At 45.9% G+C, this 23,682-nt stretch overlaps 4 protein-coding genes and 2 non-coding genes across 11 annotated transcripts; 3 read left to right on the plus strand and 3 right to left on the minus strand.

Moving 5' to 3' along the window:
• Window positions 1-407: 407 nt before the first annotated feature.
• On the minus strand, window positions 408-2,824 carry fam167b (family with sequence similarity 167 member B). Its single transcript, XM_060052076.1, has 2 exons — window positions 2,363-2,824; window positions 408-1,999 (listed from the first exon to the last, which is right to left on the minus strand). Exons 1-2 carry the CDS (start codon window positions 2,684-2,686, stop codon window positions 1,736-1,738), a joined length of 588 nt encoding a protein of 195 aa, XP_059908059.1. The 5' UTR covers window positions 2,687-2,824; the 3' UTR covers window positions 408-1,735.
• A 928-nt stretch (window positions 2,825-3,752) lies between these two features.
• zgc:154055 (uncharacterized protein LOC556036 homolog) lies at window positions 3,753-10,688 on the plus strand. Of its 5 annotated transcripts, XM_060052070.1 has the most exons (11): window positions 3,754-4,248; window positions 4,322-5,019; window positions 5,191-5,247; window positions 5,796-5,907; window positions 6,279-6,404; window positions 7,338-7,514; window positions 7,778-7,998; window positions 8,169-8,330; window positions 8,719-8,860; window positions 9,404-9,624; window positions 10,103-10,688. In XM_060052070.1, the coding sequence occupies exons 2-11, from the start codon at window positions 4,835-4,837 to the stop codon at window positions 10,275-10,277; spliced, it is 1,578 nt and encodes a 525-aa protein (XP_059908053.1). In that variant the 5' UTR covers window positions 3,754-4,248; window positions 4,322-4,834; the 3' UTR covers window positions 10,278-10,688. The 5 variants fall into 5 exon arrangements, with proteins under 5 accessions (XP_059908055.1, XP_059908053.1, XP_059908052.1 ...); XM_060052072.1 differs by having other exon boundaries at window positions 3,753-5,019; window positions 7,341-7,514; XM_060052069.1 differs by having other exon boundaries at window positions 3,754-5,019.
• Window positions 4,162-4,232, minus strand: trnag-ccc (transfer RNA glycine (anticodon CCC)). The gene has a single exon. It is a non-coding gene; the product is annotated as a tRNA-Gly (tRNA).
• trnag-ccc (transfer RNA glycine (anticodon CCC)) lies at window positions 4,387-4,457 on the minus strand. Its single transcript has one exon. It is a non-coding gene; the product is annotated as a tRNA-Gly (tRNA).
• A 134-nt stretch (window positions 10,689-10,822) lies between the features above and the next one.
• Window positions 10,823-14,437, plus strand: tdh2 (L-threonine dehydrogenase 2). Its single transcript, XM_060052075.1, has 9 exons — window positions 10,823-11,186; window positions 11,383-11,580; window positions 11,951-11,993; window positions 12,087-12,157; window positions 12,318-12,467; window positions 12,553-12,725; window positions 12,825-12,915; window positions 13,004-13,273; window positions 13,936-14,437. The coding sequence occupies exons 2-9, from the start codon at window positions 11,397-11,399 to the stop codon at window positions 14,079-14,081; spliced, it is 1,128 nt and encodes a 375-aa protein (XP_059908058.1). The 5' UTR covers window positions 10,823-11,186; window positions 11,383-11,396; the 3' UTR covers window positions 14,082-14,437.
• Window positions 14,438-14,872: 435 nt separating this feature from the next.
• srrm1 (serine/arginine repetitive matrix 1) lies at window positions 14,873-23,581 on the plus strand. 2 transcript variants are annotated; one of them, XM_060052078.1, is made up of 17 exons: window positions 14,873-15,033; window positions 15,755-15,844; window positions 15,972-16,094; window positions 18,092-18,262; window positions 18,385-18,485; window positions 18,578-18,802; window positions 18,904-19,089; window positions 19,192-19,311; window positions 19,677-19,885; window positions 20,043-20,126; window positions 20,471-20,557; window positions 20,732-20,873; window positions 20,996-21,082; window positions 21,173-21,691; window positions 22,054-22,243; window positions 22,429-22,599; window positions 22,741-23,581. In XM_060052078.1, the coding sequence occupies exons 1-17, from the start codon at window positions 15,013-15,015 to the stop codon at window positions 22,849-22,851; spliced, it is 2,637 nt and encodes an 878-aa protein (XP_059908061.1). In that variant the 5' UTR covers window positions 14,873-15,012; the 3' UTR covers window positions 22,852-23,581. The 2 variants fall into 2 exon arrangements, with proteins under 2 accessions (XP_059908061.1, XP_059908060.1); XM_060052077.1 differs by lacking the exons at window positions 22,429-22,599; window positions 22,741-23,581 and having other exon boundaries at window positions 20,471-20,542; window positions 21,173-22,134.
• The last annotated feature ends 101 nt before the right edge of the window (window positions 23,582-23,682 follow it).

The following is a 23,682-nucleotide window of genomic DNA, read 5'->3' on the forward strand; positions in this document are numbered from 1 at the left end:
TGGGGTCACATGAGAAACGCATGGAAGACAGCCCATTGAAATACAGCCTTGAGGTCGAAAACGATATCCCGTCCTCATACGATACCGTTCATAGCGTCCTCCAGGCCACGTGGGAACACACGTCACAGTCTTCGGTTTAGATCTGATTGGTTTACTCCAGTTTCATGCTAAAACAGCGTATTCCTTTGTAGTAGGCCTATGGCTATTTGTGTGCGAAAGCATGTTTTTGGCACCGTTTCAGTAGTACGGTACCAGGGGGATAATGTCAAAAAAGGGAAAGGGGACACCATTGTGGACTGTGACTACAGGACTACAGATCTTAACAAATAGTAGGCTATCTAGGGTGAATTCCATAGAGTAAAATCAAGCTAGTTAACCTAGATAATAACAGAGACCAAAGGCCCATATTATGTTCAAGTTTTTAATAATAAGCAGTTTATATCTACATTTTCAGTTAATACAAAAAAATATAGCGTGCATTTGGCCCGTAGTGGGATTTTAAAATATGACAGAAAAATGCAAATACAAGTACATCAATTAACAGTGTTACCGCTGTTTTAAAGGAAACCTCTTGAGTTTAATTAATTAAGTTCAGGTCCAAAAGGGGTTAAACATCTTTGATTTCCTTGAGATGCGAGCCCACATGTGCAGCAGCATTTGCGGTGTATGCATGTCTGTTTTGAAGCGAGAACACGTTGGAGAACAAGAGCACTCACTAGTCATGGCATGTCAACAGTGTTTGAACTTTAAAAGGTCTAGAGAGGAGCCACTAAGAAATTAAAAAAATTCTTGGCGCTCTTGAAATGTTTTATTTTAACGAATTGAACAAGGATTCTATTTTGGCATCTAACTCTAAAAACCATAACTCTCCTCTAATATCTTTTAATAAATGTATTTATATAGCCTACAGAGGATAAAAATAATATGCATCAAGGCTTTTTGTATGAAAGGCTACTCTTTAACGACACCGCAATGGATGTGAGATCTGGGCTCCCATCAACATCTGGACGGCGTCATGGAAATCTAAACCGTAGGGCGCGACCTTTCGTGGGGCTATATCGCTACGGTGACCTGTTATTTTTGGTCCGAGGAGAGGAGGTGTGAGAACTGCGGAGCGTGATCCCTAGCATCCTGTTTGGAAATGATCCCAAACTCACAGATTCTCAACCAAATATTGACGGTATCTGTGGACGGTGTCGCCTCGATAAGGGCCAGTGGACGGTGGCTTTTTCGCGTTAGGCTACTGGTCAGACAAAATAACCCCACATTCATGATGAAGCCATGAAGTTACCCTGAGAACATTGGTCAACGTGCTGGCGTGTGGAGAAAATGCATGCCAGGGTGAACATGTAAAAATGTTTTTTTTATAAATAACTTTGCTGTTTTGTAATTTCAATGTAAAATGTAACTCTATGCTCTAAGTCTGAACGTTATCACTTCATCATGGCTAAGTGCTTTCACAATGTAATCGAATTGTACTGAACACACAATCAGTGCATTTCATTAAAAGCCATGGCTAAGGGTGTGTCTAGCTAGACTTTGCCTACTCCAAGCATGTCCAAGCACACACCTTATGAATTCCGCATGTTCTTCCAATCTCACCATGACACACAAACACAGTGGAATATAAACACGTCCACCAAAAGCAGCCCGTGTTCCTACAGGAGAGAGGATCCTCTCAAATGGAGATCTTTGGAGGTCAAATGGTGGAGGTGTTGGTGGTGGTGTTGAAACCTTAGCACAGCGAGAAGCGCCGTGAGTTGATGTTCATCTTGGTCAGTCCCAGGTGCTTGAGCGGGGTGGAGAGAGCGAAGGCGGCCTTCATGGGGATGTCGCAGAGAAGGTCGGACTCCTCGCCGCACTCCTCCAGCTCGTACGTTGCCTTGTCCAGCATCTCCTTGTGGCGGTGGCAGACCTGCTCCACCTTCAGCCGGTGGATCTCCGTGCGGAGGCGGATGAGCTGCCGGGCCAGGCGGTTGTCCTGCAGCTGCATTTCCCTCTATGGGGAAAGAGGAGGACATGAGACATGTGGGAATTGTCGCGGTGGTCGTCGTCCACCTCATATTCATCATCCTCGAAATCGTCATCATCAGTCGCAGCATCATCATTCGCATCATCATAAACATGATCAAGAAAAGCTGATTGAAATGATGACATGGCCCTTTTGGCAGGAATTAGGCCTACTCCAAACAATAAAGTTTTTATTGATTTATATTCTATTGGTAGCTAATTCGTTCATGGTGCTGTTATTTGATGAGTAATGCCATTTGAGAATAACATCTTGACAGTCATCACTTTGCCTACTGGACGACCAATGCAACAAATTTTGATATAAGAAACGTTTGCTCATTTGGTAACTTACCAGCTCCTTCCTAATAAATTCCAAGGCATCATCGATAGTTTCAAAACCACAAATATTCCGGACCACCAAGTCGGAATTCCCACGGCTCAAAATGACAGGGATATTAACGCTGTCCAGTGCGGCTACATCCTGACTTTCTTCGGCATTTTCTTTTGCACAGTTTGAGCCATCCTTCCACGGGCCACTTTGTAAGCTCTCCTGCCATTCAAAGTAAGATGGTCTGCGAGTTTGCAATTTCAGCTTTTCTGTAAGCGCTTTGACACTGTCCAAGTCTTCTGTGTCTCCCTCGGAGCTGTCATCTCCTCCCAACTCCTTAAATTCCATTGACGAAACGTTCGATGTGGCTTTAGCAGCAGCAGCAGCAGCAGCAAGACCGAGACTTTGATTATGTCCTCGTAACGACGTTGGCTTGCACTGGGATAGCAATATGGATATGTTGAGAGCCAGGTTCCTTGTGCTCCTTTATAGAGGATAAAGGACCAGTGACCGCCCATATTCCCAATCCGAGCTAAGCTGCTCATATCGGCTGTTACGAAGTATAGTTGGGAGTGCTTAACTAACTTTAAGTTAGGCTACTAACTTTGAATTACATGTGATAAAGTTATAGGCCTAGCTGCAATAAACCAATTGGTTTTGCAATCATTATTATAATTGTATATATTAACTAAATGTATCAATTTGTAGCGGCTCACAGGAATATGTTTAATAACTATTGTTTCGTTGATTTATATTTGTAATATATATTTTTTTATGTAGCGCAAAAAGATTATATTACAAATGCTGGTTCTACTTTGGTCATACAACCTGTAGGACTCTGTTTTTGAGATACCGCTGCCATCTGCTGATGGTTTCTCGAAACAGCACCCATGTCGCTGCTATCTATAATGATTGCAATTAGTGGTTGCCTCTATTATCTTATAGCCTAACTTATGTCCATAAATCTCAAAGACTGCTTTCTTCGACCCTTATGTATCGTTTTCGTGACAGAGACAAAGCAGGCAGGTGTGCGTCGGAGGTCCTGGGTGTGAGGGCGACAGAATGGTGCGCTCCGGGGGCCGCGGTGAAATATGGAGAAGTTGGTTTGAAGTCTGGTGCGTCCTGTGTCTATATTTACAAGGTCGAACGCTAACCAAACGGCCCCGCAAGATTATAACTATCCACAGTCCTCATGACACTCAATAGTAGCATTCTCAGATGAACACTTTCGTACCGAGAGAGAGCGAAAGCGAGAGAGAGAGCGTGAGCGAGAGCGAGAGAGAGAGAGAGAGAGAGAGAGAGAGAGAGAGAGAGAGAGAGAGAGAGAGAGAGAGAGAGAGAGAGAGAGAGAGAGAGAGAGAGAACGAGAGAGAGAACGAGCGAGACAGAGAGAGAGAACGAGCGAGACAGAGAGAAAGGGAACGAGCGAGACAGAGAGAAAGGGAACGAGCGAGACAGAGAGAAAGGGGACCCGAGCAAAAGAGAATTCCAACAACCTCCCACCTCCCAGAGGTCAAAGGGCACGTCGATGATTTACTCCAAGACGAGGAGTTATCTCGTCTCCCCTGGCCCACCTGCCTCTCAGAGAGGAGAGGGAAACTGGAGAGCCCCACGCGGGAGAAGGAGAAGCGGGCGGCGTATTTTTAGACGGCGGTGACCGAACGTGCGGTCACCGCCGAGTTTACAGTTAAAAATACAGATGTCCATGTAAAACAGTCCGGGGACGGCGTGCGTCACACCATTAGTTGTCTTATAACTGATGTCCATCTCAAAGACTGCTTTCTTCGTACAGTAGGCCTAGGCTATTTATCATCAAAATACCGTGCGCCGCCCGGGAATCGAACCCGGGTCGCAAGAATGGGAATCTTGCATGATACCACTACACCAGCGGCGCAGCTCTCCAGGCTTAGGTAATATTTTAGTAACAATTCGAATTGCCATTCCTACACCTATTTCGTTATAACTAATGATTTTAAATCTCAGCGACTGCTTTCTTCGTCCATTATTGATCGGTATTCATGCGTATAATATCCATCATCAAAATACCGTGCGCCGCCCGGGAATCGAACCCGGGTCGCAAGAATGGGAATCTTGCATGATACCACTACACCAGCGGCGCAGCCTGCCAGAGTTTGGTAATGTTTTTTACAAAATCATTTGCTCAACAAAGTGTTACCAATACCAAGTTGCATTTCATTTTCACTCAGGAAACGTTGACTTCCTTATCTTGTGGCCACACATTCAGAGCCGTCGGAGACATGCTTTACTGAACGTGTAGGTCTTCATTGGGGTATAAACATCAAGCCAATATCAATACAAAGTTTATCAGCCAAACTGCCCTGCGTTTGGCTGCGCTGTCAGCATTTTGATAAAAAGAAACTGCAACGGGAATAGATAGATCTGAGAATTAATTGACTGAAAGGAGCAAAGGAAGTGATTTAAATTTGACTGCAGGAGATGCCTATTTGGCAGTAGATTTGGGTGCCTCTTGAATTTATGGAGTTTTCTGAACATATAAGGACCGCAAACGTGGAGAATGTGGTGCTGCGACAGCCGTTCCATCCATCGACCAAAGGCACATTATGCATTACCGGACACCACCTTATCTTTTCTGATCGAGAGAGCCAGAGCTGTCGACAGGTACTTTTGCTCCTCCGGAATATCGATGCCATCGAGAAAAGGTGAGGCTACACAGGCAGTTGAGTCCAAGTTTGACAACTTTCACTTGTTACAACTAATCAGACTAATCAACGACTAATCAAATAACGTGGGCTCTTTTCTTCCATTTAATGATTGGCTGTCTAATTAATGTCTAATCACGGTGTCCCTCAAATCTTATTTTTTTTTATCAGCGTGGAAAACCTTTTGGGGAATTCCGGTCTCCTCTCTAGTGCTCGATGGAAGGAAAGGTTGGGCATACATGTGTTCTGCGATATTGTTTTTCATATGCAAGGATCATATGCTCATATTTTCAATTGGCTCTTTGTCTGTTACCTTTCTAATGTGCTTTCACTGCGGATGCTGCAACCCCTTCCTATTTTCCCCGTGCATATACGTTGCGTTTACGTTTTCATGAACTGAAATAAAAACATTAGGCGAAAAGAAGCAAGGACAGCATAGATGTCAACTGAAAATGTATGTGAAATGCCCCTTACACATACAGCTTTGACGCTGCCATCTTCAACTCCTGCTGCTATATAAATAGGCTTAGTTTATCTGTTTGTGTGTGTGTGTGTGTGTGTGTGTGTGTGTGTGTGTGTGTGTGTGTGTGTGTGTGTGTGTGTGTGTGTGTGTGTGTGTGTGTGTGTGTGTGCGTGCAGCAGAGGCCATAGTTAAAGTAGCCTCAACTTTAGTTGTACAATAATAACACAAACTTTTAAAACTGTCTGGTTTGTACTTGCATGTGTGTGTGTGTGTGTCTGCATGTACGTGTGTGTGTGTGTGCGCCTGTGTACAGGGCACCTGGACCCTCCTCCGGGACTCTCACCATTAAGTGCAAGGACCTGTGTGTTTTCCAGTTGGATATCCCGGGCATGGAGCAGTGTCTAAACATCGCTCACTCCATCGAGGTACCAGTCAGCCCACTGTGCAGTCCCCTTTTGTAAACAGAAGTCATCAAATTATTAGTTAAAAACATTTCAGAATGATGTAATTATATTTGGGCAGTTCATTTTCCTAGCCAAGTCATTTAGAGGGTATGGCCAGGGTATGGTATTCTATACTCAAACTCAGTTGGAAAGGTTAACATAATCAATGTGATCATTTGTTAAACCCTATTTATTTTTTTACATGAGGCTGATTCCCTTCTGCCCCTCTTTTCTTTCCCTGGATGGTTCTCTCTCTCTCTCTCTCTCTCTCTCTCTCTCTCTCTCTCTCTCTCTCTCTCTCTCTCTCTCTCTCTCTCTCTCCCTCTCCCTCTCCCTGTTTCTCACCCTAACAGGCGTTGTCCTCCATGAATGAAGTGGCAGACATGTATCCCTTCTTTCACAGGCCCCATGACGCCAGCCTACAGGACCAATGGGGTCTCTCCAGCCCCCAACACCAGTACCATCAAATGGAGGCGCTGGTGAGAAACTCACACATGTCAAAACTATACACATACACACAAGAACAGTCATCCCTGTTCAAACACAGTGACACACACGTGGGTGTGTTTGTACACACACAATGCTGTCCCTGAACAGAAAACACGCCCACACACACACACACACACACACACACTCACTCTGTGTGTTTTCTTTACACGATAACCGACACTTTCCGCCAATGTTGACAGGGAGCACATGACAGGAAAATGCTGGGCCAACAGAATGTAGGGGTCACAAACAGACACACACACACACACAGACGCACGCACACACACACACACACACACACACACACACACACACACACACACACACACACACACACACACACACACACACACACACACACACACACACACACACACACACACACACAGACAAACACACACATACTGACACACCGATCCCCCATGGTAGGGGATAGTTAACAGCAGTTGTGTGTCCCAAATATGCTGTAAAGTGCTGTAACTGGATCTGCTCTATAAAGACTTGCTAAAACTCCTTGCTTGGAAGACAAAGTTTTACCTCTGTAGTCACAATAGTTAATTAGTTACTATACAGGGAAGATTTATGAAGATGCTTAAGGGGGACATAAAAACTAATAGACCATTAACAACGACATGCTCCAACCTGATTTCTTTGTTCGGTACTTCAAAGGAAATTTTTGCTTTGCAGAAATGAAAGTGAAACGTTTTTTGTTTCTCAGGTCTGCATTAGTATATTTATCTTCCAATATTCAATTGTTTGTTTTATGGGGTTGGGGCAGTAGGGGCGGGGGGGGGGCTTATATGTATTGTTCAACTTTGTTTATCTACTATTATTATTGCTTATTCCCGTCTCTATGTCTATCAACCTCCCCTCCACCCCCCCCCCGTCCCTGACCCTCCCCTCTGTCTCCGTGGTGTTCCCAGCAGCGAGGCAGGTGGCGCCTGAGCTATGTGAACGGAGACCACACAGTGTGTCCCTCCTACCCGCCCACTGTCCTCGTCCCCAAGGCCATCAGCGATGAGGTGCTGCTGAAGGTGGCCAGGTTCAGGCAGGCGGGGCGCTTCCCCGTCCTCTGCTACCACCACAGGAAGAACGGCAAGGTGCAATAGGTCATGTGAGGAAGGAAGTGTGTGAGAGTCTGTGCATCTGCATCACTTGCACGTCTAGCACTACATAGTATTCAGTCTTTATGAGAGTATTAATCCCCAAACTAGAGCGGTCAAATTAGTTTGATAGTCTAACCATATTTAACCACAGCTCTAAACATTGAACTATTTTACTAATCGTACCACTCTAGTTTGGGTATAAAGTATGCATATTAACCGATTGGCACACACAGTGATTATAATGCTTGGTGTCCCAGGTTATCATGCGCAGCAGTCAGCCCCTGACGGGAGCCAATAGGAAACGCTGCCAGGAGGACGAGCTCCTCCTCCAGGCTGTGATTGATGGCTCGGACAAAGGTTACATCATTGACACACGCTCCAGTCAGCAGGCACAGCAGGCCAGGATGACGGCGGGGGGTGGGTTTGAGTCCACATCCAGCTACCCTGGCTGGACAAGGCTGCACAGGCAGATGGAAAAGTGAGTCTGCACAATGGTTTTTAGCTGGAGCTCAAACAACGAATTCACCTGTGTGTATGTGTCTGTGCACGTGCAACGATGTGTTTGTCCATGTGTGTGTGTTCTTAACTGTGTATATGTGCGTGTGTGTTTGCGTGCGTGCATGTGTGTGTGTTGTGTTCTTCTTCCAGGGGTAAAGCCCTCCAGGAGAGCCTCATTAAAGTGGTGGAAGCCTGCGGGGACCAGACAAACAACATGGACCGCTGGCTCAGCAAGCTGGAGAACTCCAAGTGGCTCTACCACGTCCAGACTGCTCTGTCCACGGCCGGGCTGCTGGCAGAGTGTGTGGAGAGGTAGGCTCCACATGAGTCGTGTTTACTACACAAAGCATGGCCCCATATAGAGGTTATGAATGATGGGGAGGATAGTTATTACAACTTAATATAACATTTTATCACGAGACTCATTCAGATAACAAGATGGACCTTTAAGCCATTAGCATCGTCGGAAATATATTTTATAGCAGAAGTAAAAGCTAAAGCGAAAGTAAACGCATTCCATTCCTGTTGATACAGCTAAAGATGATGATCTGGTTTTGGTTAGCAAGTTGTTTCCTCTTTCTCAAAACTGAAAAATCAACCACCTGGCATGTGAACCAAATCGCATGTAAAAGTACTTCAACATCAGTCCCACTACCTATCTTCCTTTCATCCACACACTGTACTGTGTTTGTGATGGCAGGGACGGCCATTCAGTCCTGGTTCATGGTTCTGAAGGCACAGACTGCACCTTGCTCATCAGCACTCTGGCACAGCTCATTATGGACCCAGCCTGCCGCACGCTGGAAGGCTTCCTTACTCTGCTGGAGAGGGAGTGGGTTCAGGTCTGTATGTTTTTGTGAGTGTGTGTGTGTGTGTGTGTGTGTGTGTGTGTGTGTGTGTGTGTGTGTGTGTGTGTGTGTGTGTGTGTGTGTGTGTGTGTGTGTGTGTGTGTGTGTGTGTGTGTGTGTGTGTGTGTGTGTGTGTGTGTGTGTGCGTGTGTGTGTGTGTGTGTAAATGTGATGAGAGTGTACAAGCAGTTCTCTAAGTCCTAAGGAATGATAAAGTGCTTCATGGTAGTGCTCTCATAATCGCATCCTCTTCGATGCAAAGGTAACGTGACGTCATTTCGTAATATAATGGTTGGCTTTTGGTAAACATTTTAAATTACATTATTTTAAATGAATGTACTCTAAATAATAATAGAATATACAAATAACCAGAGCAAAAAAAAATCACATCGTGAAAAGAAATCCCGAAAAACGAAAGTGAAACCATTGTTTTCCGCCAACGTTAAAGGTCTTCCACGTTATGACTAAAAGGGAACATGCAGAGCGGTCTGAACATCCACACACACCGGATAAAGGACGCGTGTGTTTCCCCCACAGGGCGGCCACCCGTTTCAGCAGCGCTGTGCCCGGTCGGCCCATTCCCACGCCCGGCTGCAGCAGGAGGCCCCCGTGTTCCTGCTGCTGCTGGACTGCGCGTGGCAGCTGTGGTACCAGTTCCCCCTGGCCCTGGGGTTCTCCGAGGACCTGCTCCTCAGGCTGGCCACTGAGGCCTATGCCTCCGACTATGGCACCTTCCTCTGTAACAGCGACCGGGAGAGGTCAGTCGCTGCGGTCCTGAGTCCATGTAGACAGGATTGTACGTTTTGGAGGAATATTTTGGAGTCAAGTGTGTCGGAGCTCTTGAGATAGTACAAAAAGAGAGACAGTGAGTGTATGCCACTATAGTAAGAAACACACAGACACACACACCACAGAAATGTACAACCAATTTTGAGCGCATTATCTTGAGAGAGAGAGAGAGAGAGAGAGAGAGAGAGAGAGAGAGAGAGGGAGAGAGAGAGAGAGAGAGAGAGAGAGAGAGAGAGAGAGAGAGAGAGAGAGAGAGAGAGAGAGAGAGAGAGAGAGACACACACACACACACACACACACACACACACACACACACAGTGTATAAAATTACCTCGTAAAGGTGTGTTGGGAGAAAGTATCTGTTGAGGCATATACAGACAGAGATACAGCTTGCAAGAGTGAAAGTATACTTTCCCCCTATTTCTATCCGTCTGTGTGTTTTCCAAGGTGTGCCATTGGTGTGAAGGAGAAGACTCACTGTCTTTTCCAGGCCCTGCTGAAGCCAGAGGAGAGAGAGCTTTACAGCAACCCCCTATATGAGTCCACTGAGCTGGCTATCTGGCCCTCGGTGCACCCCCAGTCCCTGCAACTTTGGAGTGGCAAGTCTATGTCGCTTTCCTGACCTTTATGAAAAATAACCTTTATTGATAACAATCCTGTCGATGGTAGGAATGATATTTTTCCTGACTGAAATTAGTCATGTCGTCCGCAGGCTTTTTCCTGAGGTGGAGCCAACAAGGACGTCATCTAGAAGAGGCCCACGGCGAAATGAGGAACATGATCTGCCAGTGGGGAAGGTTAGCGTGTCGGTGAAGTGTGTCTGTAGCTCCACCTGCTGGAGGATTGGCGCCAGAGGAGATCCAGAGAGTACAGAATGTTGAAACCCCTCACGATTTGTTTGGATGCTTATCGGATGAAGAGACTACGGACCAACTGTTTAGACTGTACAATTATGTAGTACTACTGTTCATTATCAACTGTTCATTATTATGTATAATGTCGAATAATTTAAAATACTTTAACCATGACACAATATATTGTACTGTGGTTTGTTTAATTAAGTGTTCTGATTTCAAAGTTGAGTTAGAAAATGTTACAATTTCGTTGTAAATATTTGTACAAAAGACTATCCTAGGCGCCAATAAATTAGTCAGCTTTAACATTCATAACCAGATCTGTCAGCCTCAGGTAAACACAATACAAATCCATTTGAGTCAGCATTTTGCCCACGTTGTGATTTGCACGCCGGAGTCTGTAGTTCTCTTCTGTGACGTGGAAAAGGCCGCGGCGACGAAAGAGTGTGTAAAAACTACAATGCCCAGCGTGAATCTTTACACCTGCTTACTTATCCAATGGATGTTATGTGCGCTAAAACGGCGACCAATCGCACCGCACACCCCAATTCTAACGGTTGGATGCAACAGTTCAATTTCCACAGATGTGATTAGTTGCTAATAGTAGGCCCAAAACAGTTTCCCTGGATCAACAAGAGGCGGTTTTTCTGATCCAAGAACAGATTTAACAAAGATAGGTAGGCTATTTAAATTATGTCTCCCTTTAGCTTAAATGTTATGGTCTTTGTACCTGAGGCTATCATTTGAGACAGCACGTGACAACATGTAGTATTTTAACTGAGTTGTAATTACTCTACTATGTAGAGTAGACTAGTCTGTACTCTCTAAAGCAGACTTGACAACCACCATATTCACCTGGACTTTTTCTTTTAGGGCTGCTGCTCAACATGTTATTGGGTATGCGGGTCTGTGGGCCATCTACTGCCGTGTTTCGTCCGTCTACCCTCCGTTGCCTTAGCAGGGCGCACCGGTTGCCCTGTCGTGAATTAACTTGTTCACCCAGACAAACCAGCAGGTGGAACCGCCAAGTATCCGTGACCCCTCGGGACAGTCCGCGTGTTCTCATCACAGGTTCCGTATAGCTTATTCCATCAGTTATTTTTGTATTTATTCATTGATAAACAAGGACATTGGTCGATCGGCAGGTTTCAAAACATGGCCGAACGTGTCCTGTGTGTTGGAGTTGTTTTACGTAGACACTGGAAGCCTGAGCGCGTGTCGATGATGTACGTGTTCACAATAGACCGCTTGCAGACAGCGCTGCTGTCATAAAAGAGCCTTCGAGTAGGCCTAGGGGAGCATAATGGGGTGCACTAACTTTTTGTCATGGTTAAGCTTCGGTCCAAACAACAACGTCACTGCCCAGTTGAAAAATATTATATATACAAAAAACATACTTTTCACCCTTTTTCATTACTTGAAACATTTTTTCCTTGTAAAGGTGGCCTTGGACAATTGGGTTCTGGCCTTGCTCAAATACTGAGGTAAAAGTCAAATTTGGATTCTTATTTGACTGCATGTAAAAAATTATATATCGATTAAAATATTAAACAAGAAATGTGTGCATACATTTTCAGGGAACAGTATGGGAAAGAGAATGTAATCCTGTCAGACATTAAGAAACCCCCAGCACATGTGTTGAGCAGTGGTAAGACTTTTTAAAATCAAACATTTATATTCAAATGTACAAATAAAATTGAAATAATCAGGTGAATTCAATCAGCATACCGTCTCCAATAAATCAATCCCTGTCATCTGTCTGTTTGTCTGTCCGTCTGTCTGTCTGTATGCCTGTCTCCTTTCATCAGGACCATTTGTGTATGCGGATGTATTGGACTTCAAACAACTCAGAGAACTTATTGTAAACCATCGTATCACCTGGTTGGTCCACTACAGCGCTCTGCTCAGTGCTGTTGGTGAGGCCAACGTGGCCTTAGCCCGCAAGATCAACATCTCAGGTAGAAACACGGTTTAAACAAAGTGTCGTCTTGGTGACGCTCTTTCTAAAGGCCTTTCATCTCAACTGCTCCGCTCTTTGATCAGGCCTTCACAATGTGCTGGACCTGGCCTTGGAGAACTGCCTGCGTATCTTTGTCCCCAGCACCATCGGAGCCTTTGGGCCCTCATCTCCTCGCGACCCCGCCCCTGACCTTTGCGTGCAGAGGCCTCGCACTATTTACGGCGTGTCCAAAGTCCACGGGGAGCTGATGGGGGAGGTAAGGACTTAGACAACGCTGACTCACTTACACACCAAAAAAATATTGCACAATTTTGTTGTTGTTTTTAGTACCTTTTTCATTTTTCATTCCCATTAGTATCTCCATCACAAATATGGCCTGGACTTCCGCTGTCTTCGCTACCCCGGTGTGATCTCGGCCCACACCCACCCTGGGGGAGGGACCACTGGTATCGGGTCATCTGCACTCACACAGCACACGTATCTCCCCCGTTGACCACACGTCGGTCATGGTGGTCTTCTCCTGTCTTTGTGCAGACTATGCGGTGCAGATCTTCCACGACGCCGTCAGCACGGGCAACCACGAGTGCTACCTAAGGTCCGACACGCGCCTTCCCATGATGCACATCTCCGACTGCCACCGCGCCACCGTGGAGTTCATGCACGCGCCGGAGAGCCAGCTGTCCCTGCGCACCTACAACATCGCTGCCATGAGCTTCACCCCAGAGGAGGTGGCCCTGGAGATACAAAAACATGTGCCTGAATTCAAGGTCACCTACAAGCCAGACACAGTCCGCCAAACCATCGGTGCGTTATTCATTCGTCTCATTCTATTTACGTATGGGTCCGTTTTATGGCATTACATTGCATCATTGATTAAATTTGGGATTGGAAAGCAAGCATTCAAATAGTATCAGACGAGAGATGTGCAATCATGCTTGATAATTTCTGAATCAAATTATGAATATCAAATATAAATTTAGTACATGTTGGTCATCTAATTCAAAAAACTAGATTTAATTAATTGATTAAGAAGCAGGAAGGGGTTAGACATCTGGCTCAAGGACACCTACAGGCAGAATGTGGGCGACTGGGCCTAAAGCCAGTTTAGTTAGTAACTTTCTGCTCGGACCCATTCTCTGCCTGGTCTGGCTGCTCCACAGACCAGGGGCCCGGGAGTGTTGACAGTGACCCAGTCCACTGCCATTAACCATCATTGGCTAAAACCAAAATATTGAATAGTTTGAATAGTAGTTGCATCGTTATTGTGTTTTTACAACTACTGAGGATATTTTCCATAAAAATGAAATTCAAAATATATCAGCTAATGGTGAATCGGCATATTATTGTCTGGCGACTCTTTAGGAAATCTGGAGAGGGGTGGGCCTCTTACAATGTCTGCACAGCCAATGCCACTACGCCATCCTGCGCTAACCACCAATAATATTAAAGTTCTAATCATGTTGCAGCGGACAGCTGGCCTGTGAGGTTTGATGACTCCAACGCGAGGAGAGACTGGGGCTGGGCACCGGTCTACGGGCTTGAAGGGCTGGTCTCGGACATGCTCCGCTCCATCCGAGAAAAGAGGACCGTTGAGGGACTGCCGGTCAGCTAGCAAAGCCTGCGCTGCAGACTGAAGGGGCAGTCCTGACACTGAACCCATCACTTGAGCTTTATGTTTGAATATACTTTGACCAAAGAGTTTTGCAGTACAATCCTGTACTATTTAAAATGCAACGGTCAAACGGATCCAGAACACTTCTTTAACTACGGACACTAGGAATGAATGCGCACAAACACACACGGTTTTCAGGGAGCCGTACAACTGTCTTTCTAAGGACTCTCCTGTCGTCTTCCTTTATTGTTGTTTAACTTGTTTCAACAGTTTACAATTGCTTAGACTTTATATTCTTTTCAAAAAATACAATTTGTACTTAATGTTCACATAAATATACCAAATTACTATTTAAATTGATTGGCTATGACTTCTTGACATAATGAGGTCAAATATATATATTCTTTAATCATAGCAGATTTGTTCACTAGATGTGTAACATTTTCAGCAGTGCAAGTAGTAAGTATTAAAAAATATGTATAAATATATGCATATATATATATATATATAAAAAATCTTGGTGTACTCGCATTGAAAATTAAACCAAATTTCCACAAAAATGACTCTTTACGTCTCATCTTTACAACTAAAACAATATTGATTCGAAATATCTAGTCATCATCTAATATCTATTTGCATGTGTGCTGTTTCCCAACGTGAATTACATTTGATACAAAACCACTGTTTTCTTTAATTTGCGCACGTTTATATTTTGTCGCCAGGTGTTGTGTAAACAAATAAAGCCAATGTATCCACTACGTAAAGTAAATGTGTGCGCACCGTTACTAAACGAGCGACCTCTAGTTGCCGGTGCAGTACTCTGGACGTCCTGTAGATGTATGCCTCGTGCGGCTCCAGTGCTCGTCGATTGGATCTCAGCTGGCGTAGTCCGTCTTTCTTCAGCAGCGCCTGCTAATATCTCTCCACAGGAATGGACGCGGGATTCTTCCGCGTAAGTGCTCCGTGTTTTATAGCCATGATTTGACACGTTTGTACACAAAACTTTATTTGTGATTATTGTGTTGGGTGTAGATGATTGTTGGATAATACCTAGTTAGCTAATGCGCCATTAGGCTGCCGATTGGAGCTAACGTAGCTTGGCCTTGCGTTCAGAGCGGAAGCAGATAGTGGGGGGTTCTGCTCTTTCTATGTCAGCTAGTTGTAAATGCACGATGAGTTAGGAGCCTTGGTGTACTAGGCATTTATTTACGCATTTGCTGGGGTTTGGATTGCTGCTGTCGGCGAAATAATTTGGTGAAGCTAACAGGCTGACTTTTAGCCTTAATCGAAGATGGCGACCGTACATTAGGTTACCAAGAATGGTCTTCGCATCCCAACTAATAACACATTATGTCTTATACTCAGTTGATCTGTGTTATAACTCACTCCGATCGATTCTAATACATAGACGTAAAGTGTCCTTAACACGCCATTGCTGAATAATAAACATTTGCAATAGTCTTGGATCTCACTACCTGCTATGCCAAGTTTCTGGCCAGAGATTAGCATGAGCGGAGCTAACGGCTATTTAGCTTGTCTTAAGGGTCATGTACCATAGTGATCATCATCTTCACCTGGCAGCACATCTGCATAAAAACGGTATGGCCAGGTATCCCGTGTAAGGGCGTATTTAGTTTGCACGTACATCATGTTGTAAATTTGTCTTTTTACAGGGCACGAGTGCGGAACAAGACAACCGATTCAGCAACAAGCATAAGAAACTACTAAAGCAACTCAAATTTGCAGAATGTCTGGACAAGAAGGTACATATCACATCAATAACTATTCTGCCTACTCCCATAGTTGTCTTGTTTAGAAAATCAATAAACAAAACAGTTGGTTGTGGCCTAATCAATTACTTGATTGTTTATTTTATTTTTTATCTTTTAGGTGGACATGACCAAAGTAAACCTGGAGGTCATCAAACCCTGGATTACTCAGCGAGTCACCGAGATCCTGGGATTCGAAGATGATGTTGTCATAGAATTCATATTTAACCAGCTGGATGAGAAGGTAATTCCTTTTAATGCACAACATTAATTTTGTTACTAAGCACATGTGTGATTGCAGCCAATTGATTAGCAAGCAGACAAGCACAGGTTGTAGATTAAACTGGAGTAAAAAACACAATTATTTGGTATCACCAGAACAGACTAACCAAAAGTGCTGTCCAGAACATAGAACAATTAAAATGCCATAATCTTGTTGTTGCTGTGATGTGACAAAGTGCCTTTGTGTAGCCGTCTTCTAATGCTGATGTGATTTATGATTTAAAAGGCCTGAACCAATATGGATGTTATACCTTGCATCAGAAGTATAGCACCAACACCTAATTAGCTCTCTCCTGAGCCCAAAGTCACTGAGCCCAACTCTCCCTACATGATGCACTGTGTGGTTTTGAGGTGAGTTATGTGTAGGGATTGCCATATCATATCAGTGGTGAATAAATTGGAACTATGCAATATTATAGTATATCATACTTGCAACGCATCATTTGGTTACCTTAAATCCCATAAACTCTTTCTGAAATTGAAGGGATTTGGAAGCAGAATAATTGTAACAGTATTATAATCATATTGGTAAGATTTCTATTAGATGCGTTTACTTTCTTTTTGGCAAAAGAATGCAGTGGAAGTCACCATTTTGACTGGCAAAATTGCGTTTATGAGCAAAGCCACTGTTCTTTATTATTCTAGTACTGCTCAAATGTGCATGATCCCTTTTTATTTTTTTATTTATATAAATCATGTTTTGTATATAGTGATATTGTTTTAAATGGTAGAATACACTTTCTAAGTTTAATTCCTGCTTAACACCAAGCACTAATATCATTTTTTGCAGAAAAACCTTTAAAACGTTCAATGGCAATATTCATGCAGTTACCAGTAAGATTCCATATCGGAGCATAGTTGACCTATTTTGGGTAATCCTTCCCCACCCTCTAAGGATTTTACTCACTTTAAACACATTAACTTCTGTAATAAAAAACACCAATATACTGGTGCTGAACGCCGGTAAAGTGCTATAAATGGGTATCGTGAGGTGGGTGGTGGTAACTATTAAGTCTAATGGGTACTGTATGCTAGTGGCATGAGAGGTTGTGATCAGTGACACAGAAAGGGGCATTTCACAATCTTTGTCAGTTGTTAAAACCCAGCTTTCATGAACTGTGTACTCATTATTGCTTGTTCGTCTCTTGCAATTTAGATAAATGATATAACATTAAGCTCAAGGTGGTTGAGTCTCAAGCAGTAGGGCGGCGGAAGCAAGCCATGGGAGCTCCGTACCCTCTGATCCCAGGGCCTCACGGAAGACACCGGAACTGTACTTGCAGTGTTGGGGTTTATTACACTCTGTAATGTGGCTATATGTTTATCTCTGGTGCTAGACTATGGGGAGGCAAAACATGGGCCAAGGAGTGCAGGGTTTTAACATTGTTGGGGTGGGCCCTGTAAAAAGCATTGAAAGACTTTATTTTTTAGAAGAAGAATCTGGGGGTGTTTGAGGGCAGTACCAGCGTCATTTGTGGGTGTATCATCAGTTTGCATGCAGATATATTTTTATATTTAGATCATTCTAGACTCATCTAGATTATGTTCTCAGTTTTCAGGAGTATGATTTCATTCAGTCACACCCTCTTTTTTTTTTTTTTTGGTTACTAGTTGGTTCACTATTGGGCCCAGGGTGGTTGCAAATGGTTTTTTATTTACTTATCATTGGAAATAGCAGTAATAACAGCAGTTGTAGTTTAGTCAGGATCCAGGGTAGGGTGTCCACTTAATGGAACACTCCCTTCTCCACCAGTACTATCTCTGCCATGTTTCAACGGCCATATTGTTGGTTCTCTTCCCCTTCGTGTGTGTGTGTGTGTGTGTGTGTGTGTGTGTGTGTGTGTGTGTGTGTGTGTGTGTGTGTGTGTGTGTGTGTGTGTGTGTGTGTGTGTGTGTGTGTGTGTGTGTGTGTGTGTGTGTGTGTGTGTGTGTGTGTGTGTGTGTGTGTGACTGCCTCAGAACCCTGATAGCAAGATGATGCAGATCAACCTGACCGGCTTCCTGAATGGAAAGAACGCCAGGGAGTTCATGCGAGACCTATGGCCCTTGTTGCTCAGTGCCCAGGAGAACATCGCTGGAATCCCCTCTGCCTTCCTGGAGCAGAAAAAGGAGGAGATCAAGCAGAGACAGGTACATCCACTCTCTTATCCTCCCTTTTACAAGTCCACAGGCTTGAAGAAGTTTGTAGTATCTTGTCTCGGTGTTGCGCGAAGGTTTTTGCACCCGTTCATGTCCGTTTTGTTATCCTGCAGATTGAGCAGGAGAAGCTTGCGTCTCTCAAGAAACTGGATGACGACAAGAAGGAAAAAGAAAACAAGGAGCGAGAACGAGCTCAGTCCAAGAGCCCCAGGAGGTGAGTCAAATAGGGTCAACGCAGGGTTCAAGAGGGTTGCATGTCAAACGGTAGGACATACCACTCAATGTGGCCGCCTCATGTCTGCCCAGGAGGAAGTCGCGGTCACCTTCACCACGACGAAGGTCCCCCGTGAAGCGGGACAGGAAGCCCAGCCCCCCACGCTCTCCACGTCACAAGCCCGGCCCAGTGACCGGGGGTACACCCCCACCTGCTTTGATGCCGCTGCTCCCGAAGCCAGAGGAGCTCCAACCCGAACCCGAGGTGCCAGCAAGCGCCGTTCCAGAGCCTGTCGTCCCCCAGCTGGCCTCTATCAGGTTAGCAGGGAACTGTCACCGTGTAACATATCCTGCAGCATTTCTATCATTGGAGCAAGGCCTCTAAGATTCCTCTCGCTTGTCGTTCCCCCGGCCACCAGTGAGGAGGTGGTGGAAGTGGAGGTGGCGAAAGTGGATCCTGTCCCTGAGCTGAAGCAGCCTTCTCCAGAGAAGGTTGCCAAGAAGGAGGAGCGGCCAAAGTCCCGGGAGAGGGACAAGGACGGCCGGAGGGACCGGCCCCGCCACCGCTCCCGCTCCCGCTCCCGTCGCCGCCGCTCCTTCTCCAGGTAAAGCCGGCTGCCCTCAAACTCTCTCTATCCTACTAAAGACAGAATGGTGTTTTTACATTCCTCGTTATTCCGTATTGATGTATGCCGTTTGTCTTGTAGATCCTACTCGCCCCGCAGAAGGCCCAGTCCCAGGAGGAGAATGTCCCCGCGCCGTAGGAGCCCTCCCCGACGTGGCCCACAAAGCTCCCGACACAGACACAGGCGCTCACCTGTCCGACGGTAAGCAATCGCAGCATCCATGGTCAGCCACAACCTCCTTAACCGTCTCTCAGCACTGCCACTCGCGTCTGTAATAATAATAATAATAATAATAATAATAATACATTTAATTTAAAGGGCACCTTTCAAGACACCCAAGGTCACCTTACAGAGCATAAAGTTATCATAAATCGTTTAAAAACAAGACTGTGGAAAAATAATAATAATAAATACATAAATAAATAAATAAAACAAAAACAAGACAAAACAAACAAACAATCAAGACAGTGATCAGTTAGACGATGTGTGCGAGTTTGAAGAGGTGAGTTTTGAGTTGTGACTTAAAGGCTTGTAATGACGCTCACCCTTCCACTGCTGGGCCACAGGAGGCGCTCTCGCTCCGCCTCGACCTCGGGAAGCAGTTCTTCCAAGTCCCACTCGCCCAAGAAGGCTGTGAAGAGAACGTCTGCCACGCCGCCCCATAAACAGCCACGCCTCCTGGACCCCGCCGGTAGCCCCCCAGGAAAGGACCGCCGCTCCGCGTCCCCGCGGGCCAGGAAGGGCCGCGGCTCCCCCTCTCCCTCCAGAGCTGCCGGTATGAACATCTCTAATCGGCTCGTTTTTTAATGTCTTAAAACGTTCGTCATTTGTTAATTCACAAATCACTTCTGAACCGGCCACTGATGGTGAAGGCAAGGAACTCATGACGTGTCGACATCAGCCCTAAAAGGTGTTTTTATTCATTCTTCCAGGGGTAAAACGAAAACCAGTTGTAGGCAGAGCCGAGTCACCAGCAGACAATCCCAAACCAAGACGATCTGAAGACTCGGAGTCCGGTGAGAATCTGAAATGTTTATACTAATACTAATGTGGAGGATGCCAATGACAGGATGCGTCTCTAATATGTTCACTATCAACATAAGATAAGATGTTCTTGATTAGTCCCAGATGTGAAATTCATGTCGCGTCAACATCCTGTAATCTATGCTTTTGTAATACGAAACTATGCTCAGAGGACAGTGAGTAACCACAGTAGAATGCTATATTGAGCCATACTTGACAAAGACGGAAGGGTGTCCAGAGTTTACATAAGATAAAGATTTATTGGCCCTGATGCCTTTTCGTGACCAGCTGGTTTCATGGTGTATGAATGTTATCTGATTGGAACTTGACTTTTCAGACGAAGATAAAAATGAAAAAGACGCAACCGCAGATTCAGTGCAACAAAGGCGTCAATACCGCAGGCAGAATCGTGAGTCTTCCTCAGGTTAGAAGTGGATTTTGCTTTTGTTTTAGTTGGAGTCTCTCCCAAACAAAGTCCACCTCAACACTTTCTCTTTTTTTATGATTTTCTTTTTTTGTTTTTGCAGTTGTAATTGTATACATACAGACGTGGCAGCCAAGGATGGAATGACTTGCTGTTGTTTTTTGTATTTTCCAGGTTCCGGGTCCTCTTCCTCATCAGAGGAAGAGGCCGCCAAGAAACCCCCGGCGCCCGGTCCAGCGCCCCGCAACGGCGATGTCCGCAGGAGGCGCAGCCACTCGGCCTCCCCGCGGAGACGCCACCGGGACGCGTCACCAAGGTCAGCCGAGTGGCCCTGCAGTAGAGAGCCCCCCCCCCCCCTATGCTGGTTGTTAAAGATCGATCATCATCATTCCTTCCTCCAGTACTAATTTGAAATGTTTCCTACTCTCTCCCAATCAGGAGAAGACGGTCTCCTTCTCCACGAGGACGCGGGCGGCGCTCCCCATCCCCACGCCGGCGCAGATCCCCCTCTCCCCCCAGACGGAGGTACGGACCCTCGCTGACTCATCTCACGGTTCTAACCCAAGAAGCCCCTGATCAGCGCCCTTCTGATAACCCCCTCGTTGTGCCTACCAGGTCCCCGTCCCCGCCGCCCCGGAGGCGGTCCCCTTCCCCCCCCCCTCGCAGGCGCTCCCCCTCCCCGCGCCGCTACTCCCCGCCCATCCAGCGCCGGTACAGCCCTTCCCCGGTGCCAGTGCAGAAGAGGAGGATGTCCGGCTCCCCCACCAAAGGCTCCCCCCCCGCCTCCAAGCGCCGCGTCTCCAGGTCTCCCAAGCGCAGGAGCCCTCCGCCTGGCCAGAAGAGGCGCACGCCCCCGTCTTCCACGTCTCCCATGCAAAGGCACCGGCGGAGCCCCATGTTGCCTTCCAACCGGCCGGGCAGGGACGCGCGGTCCCCGGCCGCCGCGGCCAAGCGCCTCTCCCCGTCCCCGGCACAGCGAGGCCGCGGCGGGGCCAGGGGCTCCGCAAGCCCCCCCAGGCGCTTCGATGCCACCAGCACCTCTCCATCCAATCAGAGGAGGCAGCCGTCTCCCTCCCATGGCAACAGAGCCATCCGCAGGGTGTCCAGGACCCCAGAGCCACGCAAGAACCAGAGGCAAGCACGCGTCTCTATGATTCATATGCTGGGATGGTATTCTACTACCTAGGTGGAACACTTAAAAGTCTTAATGTTTAAGATTAAGCCAGTCCAAGTGGAGTGGCAGGAGACTTTCAGAATTAAGAAAACTAAATGACTGTTCTGTCCAACGTAACTGGCTGTGCAACTGTCACGGTACTAGCTTAGCTTGGCTGTCATGAGTGCGAGAGGTTTCGGGAGTATCAATGCTACATTTCTTGTACACAAAGAGAGGTACGGTCTGGCCGGCAGATTTTATTTGTAGAATAGATCTGTCGTAGGATTTGATTTTTAAATGAATGCACAGCTCTGACGTCCTCTCCTCCATGGCCACGCTCCAGGTCCTCGGCGAGCCCCCAGCCGATAAAGAGAATGTCCTCCAGGTCGAGGTCCGTCTCCCCGGCTCCGCCGGCGGCCCTGAAGCGTCCGGCGCCGGGCTCTGCCTCTCCTTCTCCCTCTCGCTCTGCCAGCGGCTCTCCTCCTCCAGCCAAGAAGGCCAGCAGCGGTTCTGCCAGCCCATCCCCCAGCAAGGCAAGCACCCTTATCCCTCCGACCGGGGGACATGCCCCCCTTAATATCTTGTGTTGCCGTATAGCCGTAGTTTTGGATGTGGAAGACGTTTCGGTGCACTGCAATCCTTGGATGACCGTCTTGCTCTTCAGTATTGGGTATGTGGATAATCTGTAATTGCTGGTTGTCCCCCGCTGTTCCTGCAGAATTCGGACGCAGAGGGCGGGAAGAAGAAGAAAAAGAAGAAGGAGAAGAAACACAAGAAAGAGAAGAAGCATAAGAAACGCAAGAAGCACAGGAAGGAGAAGAGCGGCGGCCCGGCGACGGGAAACGGCCAGGAGAGCCTTGGGGCGAACGAGGACCAAGATTCAAAAAAGGTGAAGTCTGCTTTACTGATACGTGAGGATTGTTCTTAATGGGAGCATACCAGTGTAACGGGGCCTGCCTGTGACGGGAGGTAGCGTTTGTCCCAATGTTTTAGTTTGAGTATGACATAATTAATGCTGCCTTTCTTTAAGGAATCAGACAGCGAAGTAGAGGACAGCCTGGATGATCTAGAGAAGCACCTGCGTGAGAAGGCACTGCGCTCCATGAGGAAAGCACAGATTTCCCCATCGCAGATGTCCTGAGAGCCAGGGCGTGTCTGTTAATTCTGCTGTCTCTTTCCCCCTTATCCTCCCCCCTCTCTCTTTTTGAAGTTTGTCCCTGACCTGGTTCAGCTTTAGAATGTACAAATTATTTGTTCTTTAGTCATATTTTTTTTATTATTATTACGGGTTTGGTTTGTCTGCAAGGTTGGGGTTATTAATTAGGTTGATTTGAACCAGGATATCTCATTTCAGTTTAACCCATTGTGTATTATGAAGGTATATTATCTAAACCGTGACATACCTGTTCCTACTTATGGGTTTTCAAGGACTGAAACGGTCTAAAGAACATGGCCTGCATTAGGGAACATGTCAAATGTACCACAAACATACACACACAATAGCCGACTACATGTGAATTTGACTGCATGTAGGACTTCCATAACTCTGATGTGCATGACCAACGACCTAGGAGTGTAGAGGGGAACTGGCATTCTGTTACAAGGACCTATACATAGACCTAGGACAGTCTCACACCACTCTTCTGCGTGCACTGTATACAACATTGTAGCAGAATGTCTTGCCTCATATTTGATGTTCTACAGGTGTTTGGCATCTTAAAACTATGCTGTTAATGTATGGCTCTGAAACAGTCTGAGGTTACTTTCATTTTCAAAATAAATTGGTATAACGTTATGTTGATCTTGCGCCCGTGTACCATTTCCTACCTGGCTTTTGACATCCTTTGAAATTAAAAACCTTTTTTATAATATCTGGGGGTTGTACTTTCTTACAAAATACGTTTTTTTGTTTTTTTTTAACGGATGAAAATATTTTTAAATGTAATTTATATTTGAAATGACTACATACCGT

Source organism: Gadus macrocephalus, chromosome 5, assembly GCF_031168955.1.
Source record: "Gadus macrocephalus chromosome 5, ASM3116895v1".
Classification (NCBI taxonomy): domain Eukaryota; kingdom Metazoa; phylum Chordata; class Actinopteri; order Gadiformes; family Gadidae; genus Gadus; species Gadus macrocephalus.

Coding starts and splice junctions, on each gene's coding strand:
- fam167b (XM_060052076.1), bottom strand. CDS start 2,686: ATGGAATTTAAGGAGTTGGGAGGAGATGACAGCTCCGAGGGAGACACA. Junction 2,000..2,362: donor AATTTATTAGGAAGGAGCTG/GTAAGTTACCAA, acceptor CTTTCCCCATAG/AGGGAAATGCAGCTGCAGGA.
- zgc:154055 (XM_060052069.1), top strand. CDS start 4,835: ATGGAGTTTTCTGAACATATAAGGACCGCAAACGTGGAGAATGTGGTG. Junction 5,908..6,278: donor ACATCGCTCACTCCATCGAG/GTACCAGTCAGC, acceptor TCACCCTAACAG/GCGTTGTCCTCCATGAATGA. Junction 8,861..9,403: donor TGGAGAGGGAGTGGGTTCAG/GTCTGTATGTTT, acceptor TTTCCCCCACAG/GGCGGCCACCCGTTTCAGCA.
- tdh2 (XM_060052075.1), top strand. CDS start 11,397: ATGTTATTGGGTATGCGGGTCTGTGGGCCATCTACTGCCGTGTTTCGT. Junction 12,468..12,552: donor CCGCAAGATCAACATCTCAG/GTAGAAACACGG, acceptor CTCTTTGATCAG/GCCTTCACAATGTGCTGGAC. Junction 12,726..12,824: donor ACGGGGAGCTGATGGGGGAG/GTAAGGACTTAG, acceptor CATTCCCATTAG/TATCTCCATCACAAATATGG.
- srrm1 (XM_060052078.1), top strand. CDS start 15,013: ATGGACGCGGGATTCTTCCGC. Junction 18,486..18,577: donor CAGTCCAAGAGCCCCAGGAG/GTGAGTCAAATA, acceptor ATGTCTGCCCAG/GAGGAAGTCGCGGTCACCTT. Junction 21,692..22,053: donor GAGCCACGCAAGAACCAGAG/GCAAGCACGCGT, acceptor GCCACGCTCCAG/GTCCTCGGCGAGCCCCCAGC.